Source organism: Arachis hypogaea, chromosome 13 (assembly GCF_003086295.3).
Source record: "Arachis hypogaea cultivar Tifrunner chromosome 13, arahy.Tifrunner.gnm2.J5K5, whole genome shotgun sequence".
Classification (NCBI taxonomy): Eukaryota; Viridiplantae; Streptophyta; class Magnoliopsida; order Fabales; family Fabaceae; genus Arachis; species Arachis hypogaea.
The window spans coordinates 51588650-51616613 of NC_092048.1; the positions used below are offsets into that span (position 1 = coordinate 51588650).

Below are 27964 nucleotides of genomic sequence, written 5' to 3' on the forward strand. Positions count from 1 at the left end.
CAAATTGACTTAATTTAGTTTACATGTAAATAGTTAAATCAACTCTAATTTGATTTATATAGTGTTATTTAGAACAGGCCTGCAACCTATTTGTGTTGAGAATATATATCTATGTAATTTTGGCCACCATTCACTTTCCATCATCATCATCATACTTTTTTAGTTTTTTTATTTAGTTACAAATTTTTACCACTTATTTTTTTAATATATATTTGTACTTCTCTTCTTTCAAATATTTATTGCATATGACTTGGAGAGAATACTAATATTGTGATTAATAATTCGAATTAAAATTTAATTGTTTCAAAAAAATTGATTTTGAGTTAATTTTATAACTAACAATATAAATTTTTTATACTAATATCTAATTATACTTTTATATATATAGAAAGAAAATATTATTCTAAACAACAAGTATAAAAATTAATTATTTTTATTTGCACAACAGACTTAACAGCTAATTAAATATAAAAATATAGACATTAAATTTTTTTAAATTTTAGATAATAAATGTTAAAATTAATTATTAATAAAAAAATTAAACTCTTACACATAAAAATAATAACTAAAATATTTATTATTTTATTTTTTTTATCTACAGAGATTTTTCTTTTCTTAGCCAACGAAAATTTTTATCCCCTATGACCTTTTTAGAAAAGTAGTTTAATTTTAAAATTTTTTTCTTCCATAATCTGTAACGTCAAAATAAAAGTTGACATAATTTTAAAAGATTTATATGTTTATAATGATATTATAGACAAAAACACTAATATCAACTAATTTCAATGTGGTGAAGAATTTGGGTGGTGTCGGATATTTTATAGAACGGATTCCTTCTTGTGACCCTAATCCAGTTTCAAAAGTTCACTACATTCCAAAGCAGAACAAGAGCAACCTAAGAGCATGGCCTCCAACATCATAACAATAAGCTCAAGCTTGGTTCTAGCAGTGATAGTGTCTCTCACAGTTCAAATCTTCTACTTCTCTCCCATCGATCCACTCCCTCTGGAGCTTCCACCTTCATCTTCTACACCAGGAAACCAATTACAGGTTCAGAAAATGCATATCATATATTTTTTTTTAAAGAAAAAAAAGAGCTAATACTTATAGTGGAGCTTATTATAATTGAAGAATTAAAAAAATTAAAGAAATAAAAGAGAGCTAAAGTGCTCCGTAATTAATATTTAAATTTTTGTTATATATTACTTTGTTTCCTTAGCAGAACATAACTAAGCTTGGAGAAGGGGCTCTGAAGGATCCAGAGGATGTGTGTGTGGACAACGACGGAACTCTCTACGCCGCGACTCGCGACGGTTGGATCAAAAGATTGTCCAGAAATAACGAAAATTGGGAGAACTGGAAGCATATTGACAGTAACACTTTGCTAGGAATCGCTGCTTCTAAAGATGGTGGCCTTTTTGTCTGTGACGTTGAAAAGGTAACCACTGAATCTCTCACTCATGTCTTAATTTATTGGTTCAGAGCATAATAACATGGTTAATTATAATTGTTTATATTACAGGGTTTGTTCAAGGTTACAGAAGATGGTTTTAGCCTTCTCCTTTCACAAGTGAATGGTTCTCGGTTAAAGTGAGTTCTTACTCTCCTAATATTTTGCTTCAATAAAATCTGAACTGATTTCAAATACGGATCTAATTCTTCACTCAATCTGCTTCACCCAAATGTTTGCACCTCTATTTTGTTTGTAATTTTTTTATCTTTTTATTAATGAAAAGAAGGAAGGAAAATAAAAATAAATAAAATAAAAAAACGTTAAGCAAGCTGCGTCAGTAACTTTAAATTGTATGTCAGTAGAGTCATGATCAGAAGTTCATAACACATTCACTTTAAAATGACCTATCCTTTTTATCCAGCCAGTGCTTTCAACTGCAGTGGTGATAAGTCATCATTTACATTTTAGAAGATTTATCACTTTTTGTTTTTCGTGCGAGAGAGAGAAGAGTATATTTTTCAATGATTAGAGTGTATTTTTTAATGATGTGAGAAGAGAAGTGTTTAATTTTGTTATGGGAACTACAAATCGGTGCCTCCAATTTGTTTTATTTTTTTCCCAAACAATCACAAATCGGACCGACCGATTTGTGATTTCGAAAATAAAAAAAATTTTAATGTTAAAATCGGACCGCCTGTTTTTTATTTTAAAAAATAAAAAAAAAATAAAAAATACAAAACAGACCATGCGATTTGTAGTTTTTTTTTCAAACAAATCGGACCCTCTGATTTGTAGTTTATTTTTTTCTTCAAACAAATCAGACCGTCCGATTTAAATAAAACACCATATAAAAAAAAAACACCTAATCTTTCAATAACAATATATTACACATATATTTAAACAATATAAAAAAAAATTAGCCAAGATTTATAGTTATTGTAGCTTATTTTATTATTTATTTTTGGGTAAACTAATAAAATAGTACTTGAAACTTGAAAGTTTAAATTATGGATCAGTTTAACAAAAATACTATTTGTACACTAAAATTAATTATTATATATTTCTATATAAATATATATAATTTAACTTATTTTTAATTTATATTTTATATTTTAATGTGAATTGACTGAATTCTATTCTAATAACTAATTTTAATAGTTAATTTGAACGTATATCTAATACAGCTGAAAATATCATTACAAAAGGTATGAATAATAACTAATTAGTTCTAAAATATTTAAAAACATAACAAAACTAAATATTAAATATAGTTTTTAAAAAGACTTTTGAAATTATATTTTAATGTAATGTCTTGTAAATAAGATTAGAAATATGGGATACTTTTATTTTTAACTAGTAATTTTATACAAGGTAAATTTTTTGTTTTTTTTTTTCTGTGTATAACTGAAATGTTTTTAAAAAATGAAGAAAATATAGAAATCGAATTTGGTTTCAATTTTCCGCATGCACCTTTTAAATAATTATTTAAATATTTATACAAAACTTCAAATCAAATAGACAAGTTATTTGTCCGAAAAATAGTTTGCCACTACTTAAAGAATGATATTTTTATTATTTTTATCGCGTTTTTATAATTTCTTTTCTGAATTTATTTGTGTTTCAAATTTTTAGAATTTTTTTAGCAAACGTAAACTTTGGAAAACCATTTTAACTTCTTTATTTTTCTCTAGCAATTTGAAGTCCATACGTCTCTGCTACTTGTTGAGGCCCATTTGTTTTGATGCATTACGTTGCAGTTAAAATTATGTCATACCAAAAAAAAAAAAAAAAATTTATGTGAATTTATCAATTTAGCATACCAATTGTTACAGTTATGCAGCCGTATTTCCGATTTCAGACTGTAATTTAAAATATGGCATTGGATTAACACACATTAGGCTAGTCTCATATCACTCTAATAATAAGTTAACGTGTAACAAAAAAATTCATCTCCGTACGAAAATGATACAGGGAAAGAGGGAAATAATTTTAAGATAGGCACGTGCAAGGGAATAGCAAGATGCCAATACCATTTGTCAAGGACACAATGAATTAATGATATATTGAAATGGACGTGGCTACTAGATTCTGTCAAGGAGGAATACTTTTCTGCTGGGACCATTTAGTTATAGTGATCCATCATCTATCGAGTATGTACAAGCATAGTTATCAAAGTCCAACTCGCCAATTGATCCCGTTAACTTATTGAATTATTGGTGCATACTATGTTGAAAAAAAATGGTGAAGGGATAAAAGATTTATTTTTATAGATAACTAAATATCTTTTAAGAAAATATGTCATTTTATTTTTGTTATTTTTTAAAAAAAATTATACACACTACTTTTCATTCTCTTTATATAAATATCTTTTCATCATAGAATTATTTTGAATTATTAGATCACTTATTTAGCGTGTATATAGGCAGAATAAAATCAAATTTGCTTAAATTCAGACCAAGTCAATTTTATAGGATTTTATAGAATTTTAAACCCTATAAAATACTGTCTCTTTTGAATTAAATTAAAATAAGCTATAGATATAATATAAACCTAATTGATCTCACATTTAGGAATGACAGAATAACTTTGTGGGATGTAGGAGCAATAAAATGAACCAAATTTGTCGGGCCGACTTGTCAAAATTATCAAAAAAAGATGGATCGGTATGAGATTTTGAACTCATTAATTTTAAAAAATCGCCAAACCCACATCGCCAAACTCATGAGCTTTGGCAAGGTCAGGTGGGTTAGCTCGATGAGCCTGTAATATTGTTAATTTTTTTAAAAAGAGGACAATGTTGATATTTAATTAAAGGATATACATACCAAAATTTAGGATTTCAAAGCAAAAGTTTAGTCTCACACTCACTAATACTCTCATTTTCTCGTCAAGTCACCACATCAATGACTAACCTCATTGCCTCTGTCAACACAATCTCTCTCTCTCTCTCTCTCTCTCTCTCTTAACTTTCTACCTTTCTCTTTTTCTCTCTCTCTCTTGCCATTGCTAGTGCTTAAACCTCCTCACCCCACTTTCTCCCTTTAGCTTCCAACTCGAGTTCGCACCCAGTCTCATTTTCGTCTAGCTTTTCATTGCCTACAGCCTTGTCTAGTCGTCGTTCATATCATCACCGTCTGTAACTATCCATTCCTCACTATCTCCAGCTCCTTTTCCATCTCCGAATCTGCCAAAATGATTATTGTGCATTGTGAGTAGCTGGGTCGGTGGTGCGAGAAATTAGAACTCGCACAACTGAACCGGCAAGTACACCGAATCGTCCAAGTAATATCTCAGGTGAGTGAGGGTCGATCCCACGAGGATTGTCGGATTGAGCAATAGTTATCTTGATAGACTTAGTCAGGCGAATAGAAAAGATAGTTGTTGTTGTTGTTGTATGTGCATGAAACAAAATAAGAACAAAAGTAATATCGAATTGACGTAGAACAAATGATGAGAAATCAGTTAAGGCCTCGGAGATGCTTGTTCTTCCGGATTAATACTTCTTACTGACTATTTTAAAAATGAATGATTCATTCAGTGGCAAGGCTGTAAGTGATTAAAGCCAGGGTCAGTGGTCATTAATCTCCTCTGATCCACACCAAACGCCAGGATCAGTGGTCATTTGATCTGAACGAGGGTGAAGCTCACGCAATTCAATCTCTGGTGATCCTACTCAAAATGTCACAGACAAAGTCAGATCTTCCGAATCAGAGAATGAAGCTCAGGGTTCTAGCCTTTGCGCCACAGAAACCTCAATTACCCATGACTAACGAGATTTTATGTCACTTATCCCAATTAGCCCAGATACTCTATTGGAACCTGTGATGCATTCTCAAGCTGCAGCTCAATACTATCCTGTCAGGGACTCGCAAGAACTCATGTAGAATAAGGGGCCATACTTCTATTCCATCCCAGATTCATAAGGATGAAGAACGAAAATACATCATAGAATAGAATCAAACATATATTAAAATAGAAAAGTAATGATATTAATCCATGGGAATGAGCAGAGCTCCTATCCTTAACTTAGGAGGTTTAGTTGCTCATACTTTATAGAAAAAACAGATAAGAAGGTGTAATGTAATGTGTCTGTGCTTCTCTCCTCCTGGGAGGCATGATCCTCAAGAGGAAGAAAGTCTCGTATTTATAGTAAAAACTCTAAGACTAAACCTAAAAGATATTGTTCTTAATTAAAAATTACAAAAAGAAAATAAAATAAGCTAAGAAATACTAAAATCCACTTTGGGCCCACTTTGGTCATGTGCTTCGTATGTCTGGCGTTCAACTTCGGCTTCTGGGTGTTGAATGCCTATTAGGGGGTGAGCGTGCTGTTTCCTTGCTCCCTAGGTGGCGTTGAACTCTAGTCTTGGGTGTTCAACGCTGGACTTGCTCCTCTTTGAGCGTTGAACTCTAGTCTTGGACGTTCAACTTGGAGGCTGGTCCTTCTTGGGCGTTGAACTCCAGAGGTGGACATTCAATGCCCGTTTTGGGCAGTGATTCCAAAAGCAAAGTTTAGATAATTATATATTGCTGAAGCCCTGGAAGTTAGCTTTCCAAAGACATTGAGAACACATCAATTGGATCTCTGTAACTCAAGATATGCTCGTTGGAATGCACGGAGGTCAGGATTTGACAGCATTTACTATCATTTCTTTGTCTCTGAATCAGACTTTGCTAAAACTTGCCAATTTCATCCAAAAATCCCTTGAAATCATAAGAAAAACACAAAAACTAAAAGTAGCATCCAAAAGGTGAATTTTGCACTAAAACATACTAAAACTTAATAAAATTTAATAAAATATAGGGTTAACTACCAAAAATGCCCCAAATTATTCAAACGCTAATAAAAATGCACCCGAATTTTACTATCGACAAAAATACCTTTAAATAATTTTAAAATGCAACAACAATACCCAACAGTAAGTATGTATTTTCAAAAATTACCTTAGAGATTGAATTTTAATGCAATTTTGTGTAAGCATGATTACAAAAATGAGATATTATTATTCTTAAAATTTGGTAATTTTTTGGTGAGTATGTATTTTTTTGTGATTTTTTAAAAGTATTATTGGTTGTTAACAAAATAATTACAAAAAAATTATATACTTAACAAAAAATTACTAAATTTTAAGGATAATAATATCTCATTTTTTTAATCATACTTGCTAAAAATTGCATCAAAATTCAATCTCTAATGTATTTTTTGAGAAATACATATTTAATGTTAGATAATCTTGCAAAAAAACTAACATTAAATATGTATTTCTCAAAAAATACATTAGAGATTGAATTTTGATGTGATTTTTTGCAAGTATGATTAAACAAATGAGATATTATTGTTCTTAAAATTTGGTGATTTTTTGTTAAGTATATATTTTTTTGTAATTTTTTAAAAGTATTATTGGTTGTTAACAAAAAAATTATAAGAAAAATATATACTTAATGAAAAATCACCAAATTTTAACGATAATAATATCTCAATTTTATAATCATGTTTGCAAAAAATTGCATCAAAATTCAATCTCTAAGGCATTTTTTGAAAATATATATTTACTGTTGGGTGTTTTTGTTGTATTTTTAAATTATTTGAAGGCATTTTTGTTGATAGTAAAATTCGGGTGCATTTTTGTCAGCGTTTGAATAATTCGGGGGTGTTTTTGGTGGTTAACCTAACTAAAACTAAAAATACACTAAAAATACTGTGAAAAAGGGGTATAAGGTACTCCGTCATCAGAACACCAAACTTAAACTGTTGCTTGTCCTCAAGCAACCAAAAACAAGATAGGACCATTGGAAGAGAAAAATATAATAGGTCTCAGAGTTCTCAATGAAACTCAGTTCCAAATATTGAATGGGGCTATTAGCTCTTTTCTTCTAAACAGTTTTGGCATCTCACTTTCCTTTAAAGCTCAGAAATATTGACATCCCTTGGAATTAGAATCCGGATGATATTATTGATTCTCTTCTTTTAGCTTTTCTTGATTCTTGAACACAACTTTTTATTTTGGTGTTTTGCATCTTTTCAAGCCTAGACGTGACTCTAAGCGTTTTGTTTTCAAGTATTACCACCAGATACATAAACGCCACAAGCACTTATCTGTGGGAACCCTTTGGATTCGAAGTTAGCTTTGCTTAAATTCCCAGACAGTGGTGCCCAGAGTTCTTAAGCGTACTCTTTTATTGCCTTAGATCACGACTTTAACTACTCAGTCTCAAGCTTTTTACTTGATACCTTCACACCACAAACATATAGTTAGGGATAGCAACTCATTTGAGCTTTTTAGGCCAATTTTGACCTTCCTAACCATTGATGATCAAAGCCTTGGACCCTTTTCTTGGTTTTCTTCTTTTTTTTTTTCTCTTTTTTTTTGTTGTTGTTTCTTTTGCTTCAAGAATCAATATTTTTTATTTTTCAGAGAACCAATAATACTTCTCTAAATTCACTGTTCTTCAAGAGCCAACATGCTTAACTTCAATGTCAATTATGCACAGTTAATTCATACATTCAGAAAGTAAAGGCAAGGCCACTACATCAAAATAATTGTAATAACTCATGATATAACTCAAGATCTTATGTATTTTACTACTTTTTTTCAAAAATTTTCTTTTTAAGCTTTAGTGAGTAATGCATGAGACATCTTCTATACATAAAATTTTTTAAATTTTCAAAATTGAACTACTAGACTAGAAAGCAAAGGAAATCTTAATAGTAATCATGCAAGAGCTAGAATGGAAACTGAAAATAAGATAGAGGAAGAGATGATGAAACTTAACCACCTCAGTTAAGATGGTTGCTCAAGCTGTGCTCTTCTGTGAAGATGATTCACCTCCCTTTGGTGCCATTGATGATAATATACACTTAGAGCTCACTCTGCAACACCAAACTTAAAAACTTTGCTTGTTCCCAAGTAAAGAAAACTTGGCTCCTTAGTGGCGTTGAACGCCAGGACTGGCGTTTGAACGGCATAGGGTCCTCTTTGTTCCCTTATGGGCATTGAACGCCTAAGTTCTCTTCCCCCTTCCAGCATTGAATGCCAGTAGGAGTATACTCCAGGGTGTTCTGTTCTCCTTGCCACGCGTTCCTGTTTCTGTTCTAAGCACTGTGCATGATCACAAATAATAGAAAACCTTGGAAAACTTTGAAAATCAAGGAAAAATAAAACTGAAGTAAAACTGAAATAAACTAAATGATACTTATAGTTGGATTGCCTCCCAACAAGCGCTTCTTTAATGTCATTAGCTTGACATTTGATTTTTGAAGTTTCTTCCTCTTCTTCCAGTTGGTTAAGAGAAATGACTCCAAGGGAGAAGAGGAGGAGAATAGTGCCATTGGATTTGAATTCCTCCTAACAAGCTTTCTTTTATGGTTATCAGCTTGATTCTCCTTGCTTGTTAGGGTAGGGTTGTATTGTTTCTTGCTGACCTTTTCTTTTTCATGGATATCATTTTTTGTTCTTTGGTCACAATCCCCTTTTTAGTATATTCCTTGATTATCTCTACCACTCTGAATTCAAGACTTGGGTGTTGTATGATGGGTGGAGTGTACCCTTCATCAAGAACCTCTGGGATTGGTAGTTCAGTAAACTCACCCGCTATTATCTCTTTGCTTCATTAGAGTGTAAATTTCCAAAATTGTCTTCCTCCCTTACACTATCCTTTGTTCGTGCATCTCCTTCTTCTTCTATGTGTGAGGATGGAAAACTCTCTAATTTACTGGGGTATGGACTCCAATGAATGATTTCTTCACATTTTTTTATAGGAATTTGTATTGCTTCTCTTGTGAGGGAGTTTGCTTGTTCCTCTGCCTAGCGTTTGGTAATCACCTCCACATTCCCCTCTACATTCTTGACACTCATTCTCATATCTTGTATGCAATCTTGAGCGACATCCCTTAATTCTTTCATGGTAAGCTCTAAAGCTGATAGTTCTGAATAAGGAGATGATGATTCTTGATATGAATAATAAGATGGTGGCTCTTGATATGAGTAAAAGGAGCATGGTTCTTAGTATAAATAGAGATGTGGTAGTTCTTGGTATGAATATGCAGGGGATGAAGATGGAAATTTTTGCAAAATTTTCTCTGTTATTTGCTCCAGTTCTTGGCAGGCAAGATCGAAAGATGATGCTTTTTTATATGAGTAAGGAGATGATGGTTCTTGATAGACGGAATATGAAACATTGACATCTCCTTGCTCTTGACCTTGCCAACCAAAATTTGGATAATTCCTCCATCCATAGTCATTCGAATCACTCCTTGGGTGTGAGTAGTAACCCATGTGATCCCTCTCCATGATTGTTCCTCAACACAAAATACCAAACAAAATTAAACGCACCAGGTGGTAAACAGAAAAGTAAGGAAGAATTTTTTTAAAAAAAAAAATTCGAAAATAAATAATAAAAAAATAAAATACTAATTTGAAAATAAAAATAACTAACAATTTCAAAAAAAAATTAAAAAATTAGAAAGAGGGAGGCTTAAAATTTTTTGAAATTCAAAGAGAAAGGAAAAAAATTAAAGAGACACCAAACTAAAAATAAAACAAGATAAGATAAATAATTAACTAACAAGATTTGAAATTAAAGATGGAAGAATGGATTTGAAAATTTTCAAGAAGTTGGAGAGAGAAAAAGTCAAATGAAGATTTTGAAATTCAAATTTGAAAGAAAGAAAAACTAAAGAAAACACCAAACTTAAAAACTGAATTTAAAATTTGAATTTAAATGAAAAATCAAATAACTAGAATCAAGGAAAAGATAAATAAGATAAAGATTAAGAATCAAGAAAGATAAGCAAGATATGATTTGAAAATCTTAAAAATAAAATTAATTAAAAAGAAAAAGAAAAGATTTGAAATTTTTGAAATTTATAAAGAAAAATAAAATATTAAAAGATACCAAAATTTTAAAATTAAAACAAGATAAAGCAAGATTTGAAATTTAAGATGCAATTTTTGAAAATTAAAAAAATCAATTTAAAGATTTTGAAATTTAGAAAGAAAAAGTTAAGGGAAAGAAACAAGGTAAGATAAGATTTGAAAATTAAGAGAGGAGATTAATTTTTTTAAAATTGGAAAGAAAAAGTCAAATAAAGATTTTGAAAATTTGAATTTGAAAGAAAGAAAGACTAACAAAATACTAAATTTTTAAAATTTGAATTTAAAATAAAGATAAGATAACAAAATTTTGAAATCAAAGAAAAAGATAAGATAAAGATCAAAGAAGAAATGATAAGCAAGAAAATTAAATTAAATAAAAAGATTACTAATGGGACACCAAACTTAAAATTTGAAACCAAGATAGAAAAAGATTTTCAAATATATATATATATATATATATATATATATATATATATATTTCGAAAAAATTAAAAAGAAGGAAAAACACTAGACGGACACCAAACATAAGAAATTTTGAAATCAAATAAAACTAATTTCGAAAAATTGAGAGAAAAAAACACTAAAAGATACCAAACTTAAAAATTTTAAAATCCAACAAGGAAAAATACTAAAGAAATTCGAACACAAAGAAAGCAAACAAGAATAATTTTTGAAAATCAAGAAAGGAAAATCAACCAAAACCAAAAGGCACCAAACTTAAGATATGAAACAAAAGTTGAAAAAGAGAAAAAGATGATTAAGATAAATTTTTGAAAACTTTTAAGAAGATAAACAAAGATTGTTTGAAAATTTTAACAAGAAACAGAATTAAAAGAAAAATAGTAAAAAATACCTGATCTAAGGAGAAAGAGAACCGATAGTTTGTCAATCTCGAACAATCCCCAGCAACGGCGCCAAAAACTTGGTGCGCAAAATTAGAACTCGCACAATTGAACCGAAAAATGCACCACGTCGTCCAAGTAATACCTCAGATGAGTGAGGGTCGATCCCACGAGGATTGTCGGATTGAACAAGCAATAGTTATCTTGCTGGATTTAGTCAGGCAAATAGAAAACATAGTTGTTGTTGTAGGCACATGAAAAAAATAAGAACGAAAGTAATACCGAATTGACGTAGAACCAATGATGAGATATCAGTTTAGGCCTCGGAGATACTTGTTCTTCCGGATTAATACTTCTTACTGACTATTTTAACAATGAATGATTCATTCAATGGCAAGGCTGTAAGTGATTAAAGCCAGGGTCAGTGGTCATTAATCTCCTCTGATCCACACCAAACGCCAGGATCAGTGGTCATTTGATCTGAACGAGGGTGAAGCTCACGCAATTCAATCTCTGGTGATCCTACTCAAAATGTCACAGACAAGGTCAGATCTTCCGAATCAGAGAATGAAGCTCAGGGTTCTAGCCTTTGCGCCACAGAAACCTCAATTACCCATGACTAACGAGATTTTATGTCACTTATCCCAATTAGCCCAGATACTCTATTGGAACCTGTGATGCATTCTCAAGCTACAGCTCAATACTATCCTGTCAGGGACTCGCAAGAACTCATGTAGAATAAGGGGCCATATTTCTATTCCATCCCAGATTCATAAGGATGAAGAACGAAAATACATCATAGAATAGAATCAAACATATATTAAAATAGAAAAGTAATGATATTAATCCATGGGAATGAGCAGAGCTCCTATCCTTAACTTAGGAGGTTTAGTTGCTCATACTTTACAGAAAAAACAGATAAGAAGGTGTAATGTAATGTGTCTGTGCTTCTCTCCTCCTGGGAGGCATGATCCTCAAGAGGAAGAAAGTCCCGTATTTATAGTAAAAACTCTAAGACTAAACCTAAAAGATATTGTTCTTAATTAAAAATTACAAAATAAAATAAAATAAGCTAAGAAGTACTAAAATCCACTTTGGGCTCACTTTGGTCATGTGCTTCGTATGCCTAGCGTTCAACTTCGGCTTCTGGGCGTTGAACGCCCATTAGGAGGGTGAGCGTGCTGTTTCCTTGCTCTCTGGGTAGCTTTGAACTCTAGTCTTGGGTGTTCAACGCTAGGCTTGCTCCTCTTTGGGCGTTGAACTCCAGTCTTGGGCGTTCAACTTGGAGGCTGGTCCTTCTTGGGCATTGAACTCCAGAGGTGGGTGTTCAACTCCCGTTTTGGGCAGTGATTCTAAAAAAACGTATAAACTATTATATATTGTTGGAAATCTCTAGAAGTTAGCTTTCCAACGTCGTTAAGAACGCATGAATTGGACCTCTGTAACTCAAGATATGCTCGTTGGAATGCACAGAGGTAAGGATTTAACAGCATCTGCTATCCTTTCTTTGCCTCTGAATCAGACTTTGCCAAAACTTGCCAATTTCACCCAAAAATCGCCTGAAATCATAAGAAAAACACAAAAACTCAAAGTCGCATCCAAAAGGTGAATTTTTCACTAAAACGTAATAAAACTTAATAAAATATAACTAAAAACACACTAAAAATACTGTGAAAAAAGGTATAAGATGCTCCGTAATTAGTCGGCCCACCCTTTTGCGAGGTGGTTTAGGAAGTCTATTCTGTATTGATTTGGTAGGGTAGGGCCTCTCGCCTCGTTTTAGGGAAGGGTTATGCCTAGGCATCTTTAGTTATTTTTTAAGTTCTTTTTTGAATAGTTTTCTTAGATTTAAATCAAAGTTCTTATATTTTTAGTAAAGTTTTTATGACTAATTATATGTTTGGATTTATTTTAAAATGATTATATTTTTAGAACATGTTTAAATAAATCAGGATGAAATTTATATGAAAACACAAGTGCACTTCTAGGGAAGAAACACAAAGCTGGTGCCAGGCTTCAAGAGGCCAAGCCTAGCGCCAGGAACAGGCGCCCAAACTCCCTACTCCAAAGTCCGATGCCTTCGTCCCCTGGGAAGACCCAAATGGGCTGGCCCCAACTCCTAGAAGTGGTGCCTAGCACCACCTAACTTCAAAGTACTGGGCGCCCATCGCCCAATCCCGGTTCCAACTCCAAGTGAATTCGCAACTCCTAGTGATCTAAAATTCATCAGAGCCCAGAGCTAGTGGATCAAGCCCAGCACCAAGATGATAGTCCATTCCCAATAAGCTCTAAATTCAATCGAAAATTCAAGACTTAAATAATTAGTCAGCATTCACTTCTTTTTGAAAGATAAAATTTGGTTATTAGGATTTAGTTTAGATTATATCTGAATTATTGTTTGAATTTGAATAAGTTATTATCTCATTCTTCGGAGAAAAGAATATAAGATTAGTTTTTGAATTTCAATAGTTAGGAAGCTAGAATAACTAGATTCAACCAACACCTTATTAGTCTTAGGTTATTTTCTTTTCTATCATAAGTAACTAAACCTCCTCTGTTAAAGGTTAGGAGCTCTATTTGATTTTATGGATTAATAATGTAAGTGTTTTCTTTATTTTGATTCATGCTTTTTTACTTTTTCAAGATTGAGTTTCGTTCTTCATTTTTAATGGTTAGAAGTATTGGAAATTATTCTAATTCTGTCTTGGATTCTGTTATTACATTGAAAAATTTAATATTGGAATTAGCTTAAAATTCTTTCTCATAATTTTTAACTTGACTAAGAATAGTATTTTAAAAGTTGTGTGGCTTTAAATCGAAATCTTGTGTAACCTCTTCTCTTAATTTGTTGACCAAGGAATTGACATTTAATTAAGTTAAGAGAAATTAAATTGCTAAGGAATTGGAATTTGGTTATAAATGATTTGCTGTGAAAAGAATTTTCCATGAGTGAAAGTAGAAAAACATAAGAATTACTTTTTCTAAGAGTCAAACACCTCCAAAGTCTTTAACATACCATTCTTTGATTACTTTCCCAAAGTTTCTAAGCATTTATTCATTCACAAGCACAATCTTTTTCATTGTTTTTTGCTTCTATTTCAAGATTCACAATCCTCTTGCTATTTTTTATTGATCTAATTAGAAATTCAATTAGACATTACTTGATTCAGTTTTTTAATCCTCGTAAAAATGATATCCACTCATTGTGGTATTACTTGGAGCGATTTGGTGCACTTGCCAATATAAAAGTGTATCAATTTTAGCTCATCACAGGGTAACCCGCTTTTGCATCCCCTAGTGGAGAGGGTATCCCTCCCTTTCCACAACCCCATCTTTATTAAAAAAAAATGGCCCTCATTTCTTTCCTATCTTTGTCACATGATCTTTATATTAATTTTTGTTAGTTTAGTAAACTTCGATGGATATTTAAGGATATTGATTGAAAAAAATTTCAAAAAAATTTCAAAAAACTAACACAAAATAATAAACATAACACAATATAATCTTACATAATTTACTTTAGAAGATAAATATTCATAATTTATTCTTTAAAAAACACAACATAAAATTAAATATAAAAGTTCATATATATTATTTAGAAGTCAAACCATTTCAAATATATAATATTATTTATGTTATTGTCTATCCCACTTCAATGATAATATTATCTAGATCTGATATTAATAAAATAAATAAAAATGATTATCACTACAAGAGAGGAAAATTTTTTCTACGGCAAAGCCCTTTTGCCATCGAAAAAATACCATCAGCGAAGCTGCTATTAGTAAATCCAGATCATTATTACCAATGACTATGGACCGTTGGTAAAATATGACATGGGAAAAATATTATTTTCATTGTACTAACGGTTAAACTATCAATAGCACTAATGGTAAATAAAAGAAAATATATTAATTGAATATTTCTGATGGACAAGCCTCCAGTAAAATGCAAAAGTACCTTTTATTATTTTTTTAAAACATAATGTACTAACAGCTAAAAGTATGGATTTTTTAAATGATATATACATATTTAGGTCCTTAACTAAAATACAACGAAAAAATAAAAATAGGAAAATGTCGTCAAAACTGAAAAGGAAAGTACAGTACTTGTAATCATCTAAGATGAATTTGTCATCATCGTCGTTGGCTCCATCTGAGGTCCTGGGGTTTGTGGTGGCGCTGGTGGTACTGGTGGTGCCAGTAGTTGAGGATCAGATGATGTCGTTGGAGGATATCTAGGCGGTAGAAGAGGTGGCATGGATGGCGTACCATTGGACAAGTCTTTCGCTAGCTTTTCCTGCATAAAGGAATTCATGTCCGTGACCGTATTCTTCAACTAGTCTAGATCGGACTACTAGTGTATGAAGGTCTTCTGAAGGCTCTTGATCTCCCCATCATATCTCTAGTGAGAATACCTTCACTCGTTCGATACTATTGCAGTTCTCACTCCATGTCCTGTTGCATTTTCCTGTTAAGAAGGATAACTTGCTCCTTGATATTCACACCTGCACTGGCAGTAGACTCAATATTATTAGAGAATCATGGAGTAGTCATGGTGGATTAATGTCCCATGCTATGTATCCTCCCTCGCTTGTGGCCACCAACTGTCTGCATCTATATCTCATCCTTAGATATTGGTGGTGGCTCTGGTGCCACTATACCATCTAAGTCACACGCTTTTCCTAGACCTTAGCTAGCGAAATGTCAACTCTATCTAAAATCGAATAAAATTGATGAAGATAGAGTTAAATAAACAAACAAATATAATTTATTGAGATATATTTTGATTTATTAAACTCACAGAAGTGTCCTAAGACCATTTCTCAACCCACCTCATATGATTTTCTTTCTTCATCTGCGTCCTCTGAAAGACCTCACTCCGACGAAGTTTGCAAGAAGCCCGATATTTTGTCCATAGGGTTTAGAATTTCAAGAAGTCATTATATTAGTTTCAAATTTATTAATAATAAAGTAAACAAATTAAGTTAACAACCTCCCGTGTGTATAGATCCACTGGTCTCAGATGCTCGACTGGCTCGGGCCTTAGTCTGAATTGTCCGATAATCTACTGTGTTCCAATACTCCTTTAGATGGGTAAGGATATCGTCTGAATCCAGTCTGTAAGAGCACTCTTATTGTGGATGTCTGCTAGCATCTCCTAGAGGCGCTTGGCAACTCTCACTCGCCAAGCATTGTATATCTTCTGCTCCTCATTGTGGATGAAGACAAAGTGGTCCTGCAATATCAAACGCAAATGAATCATATCAATATAAGTTTATAATTTGATGTTAGAAAAATACTTAATTACCTTAAAAGGTCGCCACCAAAGATCTTGGATGCCATCTAGAGCCACACTAAACTTGGGTATGAACCACCTATTGTGGTTCTTCAAAAACCCAAGTAATTTCCTCTATCTTCTGTCTTAGGGGGTCCCAACTATCATTAAATAAACAATTTTCACTACAAATGCATGTTATACTATAAAATTAATTAAACCCATAAATATAAAACATACTAGTCACCTCCATCCCACACTAGCTTCTATTTAATAGACTGTATAGATAGGGGTCTGTGGTTATGGTTGTAGTTGTAGCTGAGGCTGTGCCTAAGGCTGCGGCTACGGGTGTGGAGGTGTCTGATGTTTGCCACCTGCCTCTGAGGATAACCCAAATCAAGTAGGATACCTGTATTTTCCTAGACTGCCCCCTACAACGACCACCAACCCGCCCATCATCACCTCGCCTTTTACCCTTGCCACTTGTCATGTCATCTAAAGCTAGTAAAAGTAAATAAAATTAGACCATTAGTGCTTAATTCCTCCTACATTGTCCTTATAAGAAAAGTATACATTGTCCTTATAAGAAAAGTATACTCCGAATGATGTTCCAAAATTAGCAAATTATTGACAAAAATATTTTTAAAATTTGTTAATAATAAAATATTCTCAAAATATTTAAAATACAAAAAAATAACAATACAATACAATTTTAATAAGCAACAAATGACCTTAGATTTAGCAAATGACTTGTGTATTTAATTTGAAATTTTGGAAGAAAACTTGGATACAAATACATGCAAAAAACTAGATCAAGATTTCTCTCTCTAGATTTTTATTTTTAAAAATAATTATGACCATTGACCAAAAAATTGAAAAAAATATCAACATACCTAAAATAATTACATATTAAAAATAAAAATATCTAATTTTTAATCATATTTGAAAAAACCGTAACAAAATTTAATATGTCAATACTTTTGGAAATATAAATTCAATGTCGGATATTTTTATCATATTTAAAATAACTTTTAGAATATTTTTGTCATTAATAAATTTGAAAATTTTTTTTGGTCAACTACTTAATAATTTAGAGATATTTTTGGTGGTTTACTCTTATAAAAATTAGATTTTCCTTTTGAGTTATGCTATATGGTTCGAGTTAGAACCTTAACTTGGTTGAGAATGATGACTAAAAGATATAATTTGTGTTTAGAGTCTCCCATATTTAGGATGAAATTCGGTCAGGTCTAGCTCAAATTGAGTGGTCATTCTAGGTCTTTGAGACATTTGACCAATGAATAGTTGGTTTAACCCTTTTTTTTAGGTTTATTAATTAGAAATAAAACCTAGTACATATTTTATCATACATTCAATTAGAATTTTATATTAAACACTTGATTGTGCTCAAACTATAGTACACTTCTAATGGAAGAAAAAGTTATATTGAATTTTTGGAGCTTCAGACAATATGACAATTTTGTATGACATTAATGATGACTTGTATAACCAGGTGACCACACCAGATCTCTAATTTTTATGTTGAAGCTACTTTTTTTTAGTACAACACAAACACGATCACACACACTACATAGATTTATTTTCATTTTTGGCTAAAGTCATATCCAAATTCAGATGTGGCTGCATTTTTTTTGTCAAACATACATACACACACACATACACTCACTCATACATACACACACACACACACTAATTTACTATAGCCTAACTACTATTGAGTATCAAACTTTGTATGGCACATAATCTCCTAGATGAACCAGGTCTCTCACCTCCAATCAAATATTAAAGCCACTTCTTAAGTGAAATTTTAACTGAACAGTTATGAGGTTAGTTTCACTCCTATACCATTTTTTTAGCTGCATATATACAACACAAACAAAAATAGTAAAAAAAATGACATAGTAGCCTAGAAAACCCTAACCTACAATAGCGCAAAAATAAGCAAATTCATACTCTTTTACTATGGCTCCTAAATAATGACTTTGTTTTAAGGAAATAATAGATAAGATAAAGTAGAGTTTAAACGCTACGTTAACCCTATCTGTGAGTTTAAATCGCTCAACTCAAGCTCTACCCGCACCTTAACTCTCTCAACCTAACCATACTCAACTTGACTCGCATAAAACAAATTCATTTCTATTTAAACATAATATTTAGTTTTCATATTTTATAATATCAAATACTATTTATATATTATTAATAAATTGAATTATTAGCTTAGTGACACTAAATAGTTGTACAAAAGAGAGAAACTCGAGTTTAAATACCTACTTGTTTATCGTATGTATGTATGTTCATTATATATTATATATTAAGAGTACGAGTTGGAATAATAGAGTTAGATAACTAGTACCTCAACTCAACTCTATCATTGCAGGTCGGGTTGCCAACCTACTCCCATCGGGTGAGAGTAGGTTGGATACCTGCAAGTGTAGGTATGGCTACTAACCCTAACATTTTTTTTTTCAAAATCTTAAAAATAGAATATATTAAGAACAAAAATGCAAACCAAATATACTCTAAATACTTAAATACAATGGTGTATGCTAAAAGTTTCAATAAATTTTGGCAGAGTCTAAATAGAAGTGAATTGATAGTTTGCCATTAATATGTAAATGCTTAAGTGTCATATATACACATCACACACACATCCTAAATTTATTTTAAAGTTTGATTTGTCTATGATTCTACATATTAGTATCTATATTAGTATCTGGATTACCTCATAGGTTAAAATTTAAAAGTATATTTAATTTGTTTCAAATGGTTGAACTAGATTTGCAGATGATGTGATTGAAGCATCAGATGGAATTGTATATTTTAGTGTTGCAAGCACCAAGTTTGGTCTCCATAATTGGTATCTGGATCTGCTAGAAGCAAGGCCTAATGGACAACTTCTCAAGTACAATCCATACACAAATGAGGTAGATATTGTCATAGATAAATTGCACTTTCCTAATGGAGTTGCACTCTCTAAAGATGAAGATTATCTTTTGGTTAGTGAAACCTGGAAGTAAGTGCTTGTTTACATATATTTCTTTTTTTTTTCTACCTCATAATATATCCAAAATTGGGTGTTATATAACTATATATATATAATCAGATCAAGAGTCCTTAGATATTGGCTAAAAGGAGCAAACAAGGGCAAAACAGACATTTTTATTGAAAATCTTCCAGGTGGACCTGATAATATCAATCTAGCTCCTGATGGCTCTTTCTGGATTGCTTTGATTCAGGTAACATTGAATTTGGTAATAATTCAATCATGGTAAAAATAAATTAGGATAAAAAAAATTAGTGTTATGTCTTGGAGTAAAAATAAGGGTGCATTGAACTTAGCCATGATATTTGAACTGGTAGGATGAGAGTGAGTAGGAGAAAAATTGAAAGAAAAGAAAAAATATATCTCAAAAGTAGTTAAAATGTGTAGATAGATATAGGTGACTCTCGCTTCAAAAGTGAAAGTGCCTAAAGAGATGAACGATTTTTGGCCAATTAATATGATTGGAAGCATCTATAGAAGTAATATAAAAATTTTTGGTCAAGAGAATGAAAGGGGTGATGAGCAGTTGGTGCGCGAAATTAGAACTTGCACAATTTTACTGGCAAGTGCATCGGATCGTCCAAGTAATACCTTAGGTGAGTGAGGGTCGATCCCACGAGAATTGTTGGAGTGAGCAAGTAATAGTTATCTTGCTGGACTTAGTTAGGCGAAATAGAAAAAGAGTGGTTGTTATAGGTGCATAAAACAAGATAATAAAGAAAGCAGTAAGAACCAGTGTAAAACAATAATGAGAAAACAGTTAAGGTTTTGGAGATACTTATCTTTTTGGATTAATACATCTTACTGTCTAAATTAATAATGAATGATTCATTTTATGACAAAACTGTAAGCGATTAAACCCCAATTCCTTGGACCTTTTTAATCTCCTCTTATTCTCATCAAAAACCAGGGTTAGTGGTCATTCAAATTGAACGAGGGTGAAGCTCAATGCAATTCAATCTCTCTTGATCCTACTTCAAATGCCATAGACAATGTCAAATCATTCGGATCGGAGAATGAAGCTCAGTATTCTAGTTTTAACGCCACAAAAACCTCAATCACCCTAAAGCTAACCGGATTATGTCACATATCCAATTAGCCCAGGCAATTTACAGTTTAGGAGATGTATTCTCAAGCTATAGTACAATACTATCCAGTCAGGGACTCGCAAGAACTCGTAGAAAAAGGGGTCATACTTCCGTTCCACCTCAGATTCATTAGATAAAAAAGGACAATACATCATATAATGGAATCAAATTGATATCAAAATAGAGAAGTAATAACATTAATCCATAGGAATAAGCAGAGCTCCTAACCTTAACCAGGAGGTTTAGTTACTCATGCTTTACAAAAAAAATAAAAAAACGTAAAGAGGATCTGTCTGTCTAAGTCTGCCTGTCTAACCTAAGTGATGTCCTCTTTAAATAGTAAAAGCTAACCCTAAAAAGATGTTAATGTTAATTTAAAAGTTACAAAGATAAGACTAGATAAGTTAAGGAGTGCTAAAATCCACTTTGGTCATGTGCTTCGGTCAAGCATGGCGTTCAACTTGGAGAATGGGCGTTAAACACCCATTAGGGGGTGAACTCGTTGTCTTCTGCTCCCTAGCTGGTGTTGAACACCAGTTTTTGGGCATTCAACGCCAGGGCTTAGTCCTTCTTGGGCGTTAAACGCGAGAAGTGGACGTTTAATGCCAGTTTTGGCAATCATTCTGGAAAAGAAGTATAGACTATCATATATTGCTTGAAAGCTCTGGAAGTTAGCTTTCTAACTCTGTTGAGACCGTGTCAATTGGATCTCTATAACTCAGGATATGCTCATTCAAATGTACGGAGGTTAGTATTGACAGCATCTGCTATCCAAGATTCTGCCAAATTCGCCCAAAAATTACCTAAAATCATAGAAATAACACAAAAACTCAAAGTATCATCCAAAAAATGAATTTTGCACTAAAACATAGTAAAAATGGATAAAATTTAACTAACAACAACTAGAAAAGGCTATGAAAAAGGGTACAAAATGCTCTGTTATCAGCAGTTTAGTTGGAGAGGTCCAAATAGCATTTATTCAAGATAGACATTACTTGTGAAATGGTAACATGGCTGAAGAAAGACTATGAGTATTTTTCTGATAGATAACTCTTTGATAGAGTTCATTAATATATGAGCTTATTAGTTTTCCGCCATCGATTTGAATAATGGTCTCAATTCCCATGAGCAAAAGCTCTTATCATAATGAATGCATTCGTTGGTTAATAGGGGCATCTCGAAAACGTCCGCATCGAAATATAGCTTTCAAATTAAGTTCCAAAGAATTTATAAATAGATATAAATCTTTGTTCTAGTCCTCCATACTAAGATATATTATAAGGCCAGTGGAAGTCCCATTCCCATATAGGGATTGGATAATGAGTAATAACCCCCAGTAGAGACTAGTACGATTCCATTCTACATTTGTTTCAAGAGATATATTGATCACTTATGATTATTTTTTCATTGATTATTTTCCCCCAATTTCTTTGCTACCATGCGCTTTACGCAATTGATTGGATCGTGTAGATATCCCTTCAGCACAATGTAGGTCAACGAAAGGGTCTCGAAGACTCACCTGAATTCCTTGTACTGCAGTACTAATCAGTCATAGTATATATAGTGAAGAAGACTATTTTACTTTGCATTTTTTCAACCCAATAAATTAGAGCAATATGATTATGTCATTATTTTACGTATAGACAATTCCTCAATATCTTGTTCAATTTGGAACAAAATAGACAAAGGCAGAGTGTTAGAGTATTTTTATTGATCGGTCATGTCATATAGGCTCGAACCATGAACGAAGAAAGACATGAGATAAAAGCATACCATAGAAATAGGTCAATATCTCTATTGGCAATCAGGAGAATTCCAAGTGCATGCCTAAGTACTTATAACTTCTTGGGTCGTAATTGCTATAAGTAATGCAACTAGGAATCTCATAGAGAGTCGATCCTGGCTTAGGATGAATGCTGGCGGCTGAACATGATGAGCTGTCTCGTAATAAACCCACTTGTTGCTGATAGTTTCTTCTCGGTCCCTTCTTGCATAACCGAACTCGAAGAAGGAAGAGATAAGAGGGCCGTATGGAGTATGTACTCAGAAATCCGATATCTTGGCAGCATTCCGAGTAACTTCTCAATCTGGTGTTCCTTCGGAAGAAGCAGGTGCCATAAACAAAGGTATTCGCGCGTTGATTGTGGCTCAAGATTAGCCTCATATACTCATGGTTTGGCAAGTTTCTATTTGCTTGATGAAAGTATTCTTTTTCTTTTATTGGTTTTGGTTGGTTCAGTTTTTTCGATGCAAAGTGAAGAACCTTACCAAGGCCTGACATACCGCGAATCCTCTTGAAAGAGAAGTCTTTCTCGATCAATCCTTTTGTCCCATCCCGTTTTTCGAGAAGCAGAAATATCCTTTTTCAATCCAGTTTGAATTGGAAATAAAACAAGAGAACAATAGTCTGACAAAGGGTTGTAGTGGATTCTTCTTTTTTATCAATCAAAAGGATAAATCACTCCCGAAAAGGAATCTATTGATTCTCTCCCAATCAATTGGATTGGACTGTAAGTGCGATGATTTACTTCACGGGTGAGGTCTCTGATTCAAGTCTAGGATGACCCAACTGCACTAAGGAAAAGAATAGAAGACTGACTCCTTCATGCATGCTCCACTTGGCTCAGGGTCTACTTTTGTGATTTGTAACCATCAAATAGTCATCAATGATGATTTTAATGGTGTGAGATTGGTGTGAGATTTTATCCAATAGTTCACTTTTCTTTGCTGGTTACATGCTAGCCGAAATTTTAAAAAGTTGCTAGTCCTCTACACTTTTCTTTTCTTTTTTAGCATTAAACAGATATCTATGTTTGGCAAATTTTGAATCAATAGAAGGGGTAATTGTAAAGTTGGACTTCAAAAAAGCGTATGACACAATAAGGTAGTCTTTTCTTGATCATGTACTAGAAAAAAAATGGGGTTTTGGACTGTTTAAAGAGGATGGATACAAGGTCTTCTCAACATAGCGACAATATCTTCTTTCATAAATGGTTCTCCACCTGTGCCTTTTCTAATGAAAAAGAGATTGAGACAAGTGATCCAATTTTACCTTTTTTCTTTATCTTGGTAGCGAAAGTGTTAAACGAAATACTAGGGTTGGCAAAGGAGAATGGAATCATTAGGGAATTGGAAGTAGAAAGAGACAAAATACCTTTGTCCCACCACTAATTTGCTGACGACATCTTATTCTTTTCTCCTAGAACTATAGGAGAATATATTGTGCTTTGGTCTTATGTCGGGGATTGTAATAACCTATTAGAAGTCAACACTTACTCTCCTTGGAGTGAACCCCATAAAGGTTGAGACTTGGAAACCGATGATAAATAAGATCGAGAATAAGTTAAGTGGAAGGCGGGTCTACTTTCTAAAGCAGGAAGAATTACTATGATTAGAGTGGTGGTTAACAACCTCGCGCTTTACTATCTAAGTTTATTCAAACTCCCTAAAACTTTAATCTGACTTTTTTCTGAGGGACTAAAAATGGAAGGAAAAGAATGCCAACTATAAAGAGGAGTGTGATTCAAAGACCTAAGAACATGGTGGGTTGGGGTGAGTATATCACAATTAAGAATGAGACATTATTGTTCAAATAGTAGTATCCTATAATGTGGGTCAACTGAAAAAACAGGTAGTACAGAATGGAATACCAAAGTCGAATGGACCGTGGAGGGATAGTGTTAAGGTGGTGAATGAAGACAATGGTTTTAAGGAGATAGCAATAAGAGGGTTTAGAATGTGTGTTGGAAATGAAAACAAAATGAGATTTTGGGAGAATGTGTGGGTGGGAGAAAGGAGCCTAAAAGATAAATTCCCAACACTCTATTCCATTTCAATGAAAATATCTAAGCTGATTATAAACTGCGACTTCTGCGATGGTCTTTCTTGGAATTGGAATCTCACATAGAAAAGACGTTTCTTTGAGTAAAAGTGTAAATACTGTGAGAAACTACATACTACTTTACAGAATATTGTCTTGATAAAGGTACAAAGGACAATAATTTGGATTTTTTCAGAGAACAGATGGTTCTCAACAAAATCATTGATATAGATGTTTCTCAGTAAAATCATTGATAAGTACATCCGTGTGAGCAAAGTTAGGTGTGGCAAAATCAAAGTATTTTTTTTTGACAATATTTGAGAGGGATGGTTCCATCTTGAATTGAGATGATAGGATGGTTTACTTACTTTGCAAACTAAATACAAAGGCAAAGTTTGCAAGGATAAACATCATTCATAATGGGAATCTAATTGTATCCTTTGTAATGTCTGTGTCAAGGATAAGAATCATTTGTTTGTTCATTGTAATTTCATTAATAAATTGTAGTGTTTAGTCCTATGTATAGGGGTTTGACCCAGGTAAACGGTATTAGGGAGTTTTTGAAATTTGGTATGATAAAAAAAAAGACTAGTTATGTGTACTAAAAAATGGGTGAACTTGTTTTTTACAATCATATGGGTGACATGGAAGATTAGGAGTTGTAGAGTCTTTGATAATAAAGAAACTCTAGTAAAAGAGGTTTGGGAGGAGATATTAAGCCATTAGAGAGAGTGAAAAAAGATATCATAAGAATGGTGTTGTTTGTAAAAATAAATAGGTTGGCAGACCAGTAAATAATAATTGAACTACCTCAAGGGATGCACAAAAGACAATGGTGGCTATGTGTTGAATTTATTCGAGAAAAATATCGATTTTCATTGGTGGCTATGTTTTTGATGATAATAATAAGCAGCTGGTATTCGTAACTGAAATGGTAGATGTAAAAAATAAGTTTATAGCAGTGGTGTGTGGAGTGGAAGTAGTCGTTTAATTTGTCCTAGGAGAATCCTTGGGAGTTCCAAATGAGCTAGTGATTAGAACAGATGAGGAAAGCATTATCAAATGGTGAAATGAAGACAAAAAGCGACATTAGGCACAATATTTTAAAAGAAATAGATTCAGATATCTAATACAAGAGGTGAAAAAAGTAGAGTTTATTTTGACAAATTCAAAAGAATTCTCTTTCCTAGAGAGATTGTGACAATAAACAAAATCGTAGGATGATTATGGTGTGATTTGGTGTAATTAATGTTGAAAATTTTGTTGGGTGTGATTTACAAATATTCGTCGATGCCAGTGCTACCAATTGTCTTGATGGCAATGGCCAAGGGACAAATCAGTAGTTTCGATGATTTGTGGTAGAGTCTTCTCCTTTTAGTAATAGAGTGATAATAGTAGGAAGAGAAATACTAGTAGGACAGTGCTTCATAAGTTGTTTTTTCTTTTGAAGTAACCTTAAGGGTCGAAACTCTTCAAGAGTTATAAAAAAAGGAAAAGTTTAGGGGCAGTAATTTTTTAAATTCTGACCAGCATGTAACCAGAAAAAAAGTGAGCTATTGAATAAAATCTCACACTAATCTCACACCATTAAAATCATCATTGATGGTTATTTGATAGCTATAAATCACAAAAATTGCTGGCTCCTAACACTCCTCATTAAAAAAAAGTGTAAATAAATAAGAATTAATTTAATTTCAATGTTTTTGTAGCCAAAAAATCAATTTAATCTTTAGGTTTTAAAATATTGATTTGAAATTTTATAAGGTTAGCTCTTTTAAATTTATCTAGTCAACATTGTTAATAGAATGCTAATATTTTTCCTTGTATATAGCCATGCACATTTTTATGGCATTTTTTTTATTTTAAACAATAATGCTATATGACTAGTAAAAATTTACAATTATTTTTATAAATATTAGTATATAATTTGCACCTATAATTAATTAAATTTATGAACATAAGTCAACATGACTTGAATATAAATTTATGAAAGTTTACACACATAAATCAATAAAATTTATTTGTTAAAGATAATTTAATATTCGTATGGATCAAATATTGATTAAAATTGACAAAAAAAAAATGCTGATTCCAAGAGTTTCTAATATTTAATTGGCCTTCTCTCTTGTATGGCGTGTACTCGAATCACCTTTTTATTAAAGTATTTTTCTCTAAAACGAAGGTAGAAAGATCAATCTAATATCATGTCGATTAAAAGATAGAAAGATGATAAAATTTTTTGCAAATGAACTTTGTTTATAATTTTATAGATTTGTTACTGTATATTTTTTTAATAAGAGTATCAATACTTTGATCTAGTCAATATAGTTTAAATTCATTTTTAAGATTTTTAAAATTTTAAAAATAACTAAGTTTAGTTAATAAGACTTGTAACAACTTTTCAACTACATACATATTGATATTCTATACTTTTAAAGGATATCGTGATAATTCCCATAATTTTAATCATTAAATTCATCCACGAACTGATTAACAAAGTGAAAGATTATGATAAAACCATTAAGGTGGTATTAAATTGGTTGTCTCTTATGTTGTTCAGCAAACTATTGAAGGATTGGAGTTTGTGCACAAATACAAGGTCATTAAGCGCGTGTTGGCTACATTTCCAAGGCTATATAAAGTGATCAATGGTGCAACGAAGAAGGCAATGATTGTACAAGTGAGAAATGATGGCAACATAATCAAAATGTTTAGTGATAACAATGGGAAAGTAATTAATTTCGTGACGTCAGCTTTAGAGTTTGAGGACCATGTTTATTTGGGTAGTCTCAATTCCAACTTTGTTGGAAAACTACCACTGCATATTGATTAGAGATTTAAGCCATCCTCCAATAAATTAAACAGTAACACTAATATCCTCAATGTGCCAATGTATGTGATTGCTTATGCCCCAAATATATTATAATTATGGAGTGTTAATTTCCCCGGTTGAATGTGAAGATCGGAAATGTAAAATATAACATTAATAATTAATGTTTAAAGGAGATGCACATGGAATAAAATGTGCCACCTTAGCATGCTTGATACTCGAATATAATGCGTTGTAAAATAATACTAATTTAGATTCTCATGTAATGTATACAAAATTTCTATTTAATTTATATTTTTTATAATTTTTAGCAAATGAATATTATCATTCCTATTTTGATAATATCACTCTTTTATTTTTTACAAGTTCATGCAAATATATAATGTAAAAAAAAATCATGTTTAAAAGGACATTGTCATTTTTTTTAATAAGAAAGTTCAATATAATAAGTGGAGCAAGAGCAATAACAAACAAATAGAAAAATTATAAAAAAAAAAAATTGCAAAAAACTCATCAACTATTTTTAAAATTATTTTACTAACTTATTTAATTTGTATAAACTCTATTATTTAAAGGTGTGGAAGATCTATATGGGAGCCAAGTACGGGGTTCGTGCAGCGATATTGTCGACAGTTTAGAAGCGCAAAACAATATGAACGGGTGTGACCAAAGGCCAGTAGTATATAGTGGAGGGCATGATGGAAAGAACAATGG

General features: G+C 32.2%; 1 protein-coding gene across 2 annotated transcripts; it reads left to right on the forward strand.

Annotated features, from left to right (window-relative positions):
* Positions 1-736: 736 nt before the first annotated feature.
* On the forward strand, positions 737-27538 carry LOC112738352 (protein STRICTOSIDINE SYNTHASE-LIKE 4). Of its 2 annotated transcripts, none has more exons than XM_025788764.3 (6): positions 737-1050; positions 1223-1438; positions 1523-1590; positions 19246-19482; positions 19573-19705; positions 26981-27538. In XM_025788764.3, the coding sequence occupies exons 1-6, from the start codon at positions 904-906 to the stop codon at positions 27251-27253; spliced, it is 1074 nt and encodes a 357-aa protein (XP_025644549.1). In that variant the 5' UTR covers positions 737-903; the 3' UTR covers positions 27254-27538. The 2 variants fall into 2 exon arrangements, with proteins under 2 accessions (XP_025644549.1, XP_025644548.1); XM_025788763.3 differs by having other exon boundaries at positions 775-1050; positions 1220-1438.
* Positions 27539-27964: the final 426 nt, after the last annotated feature.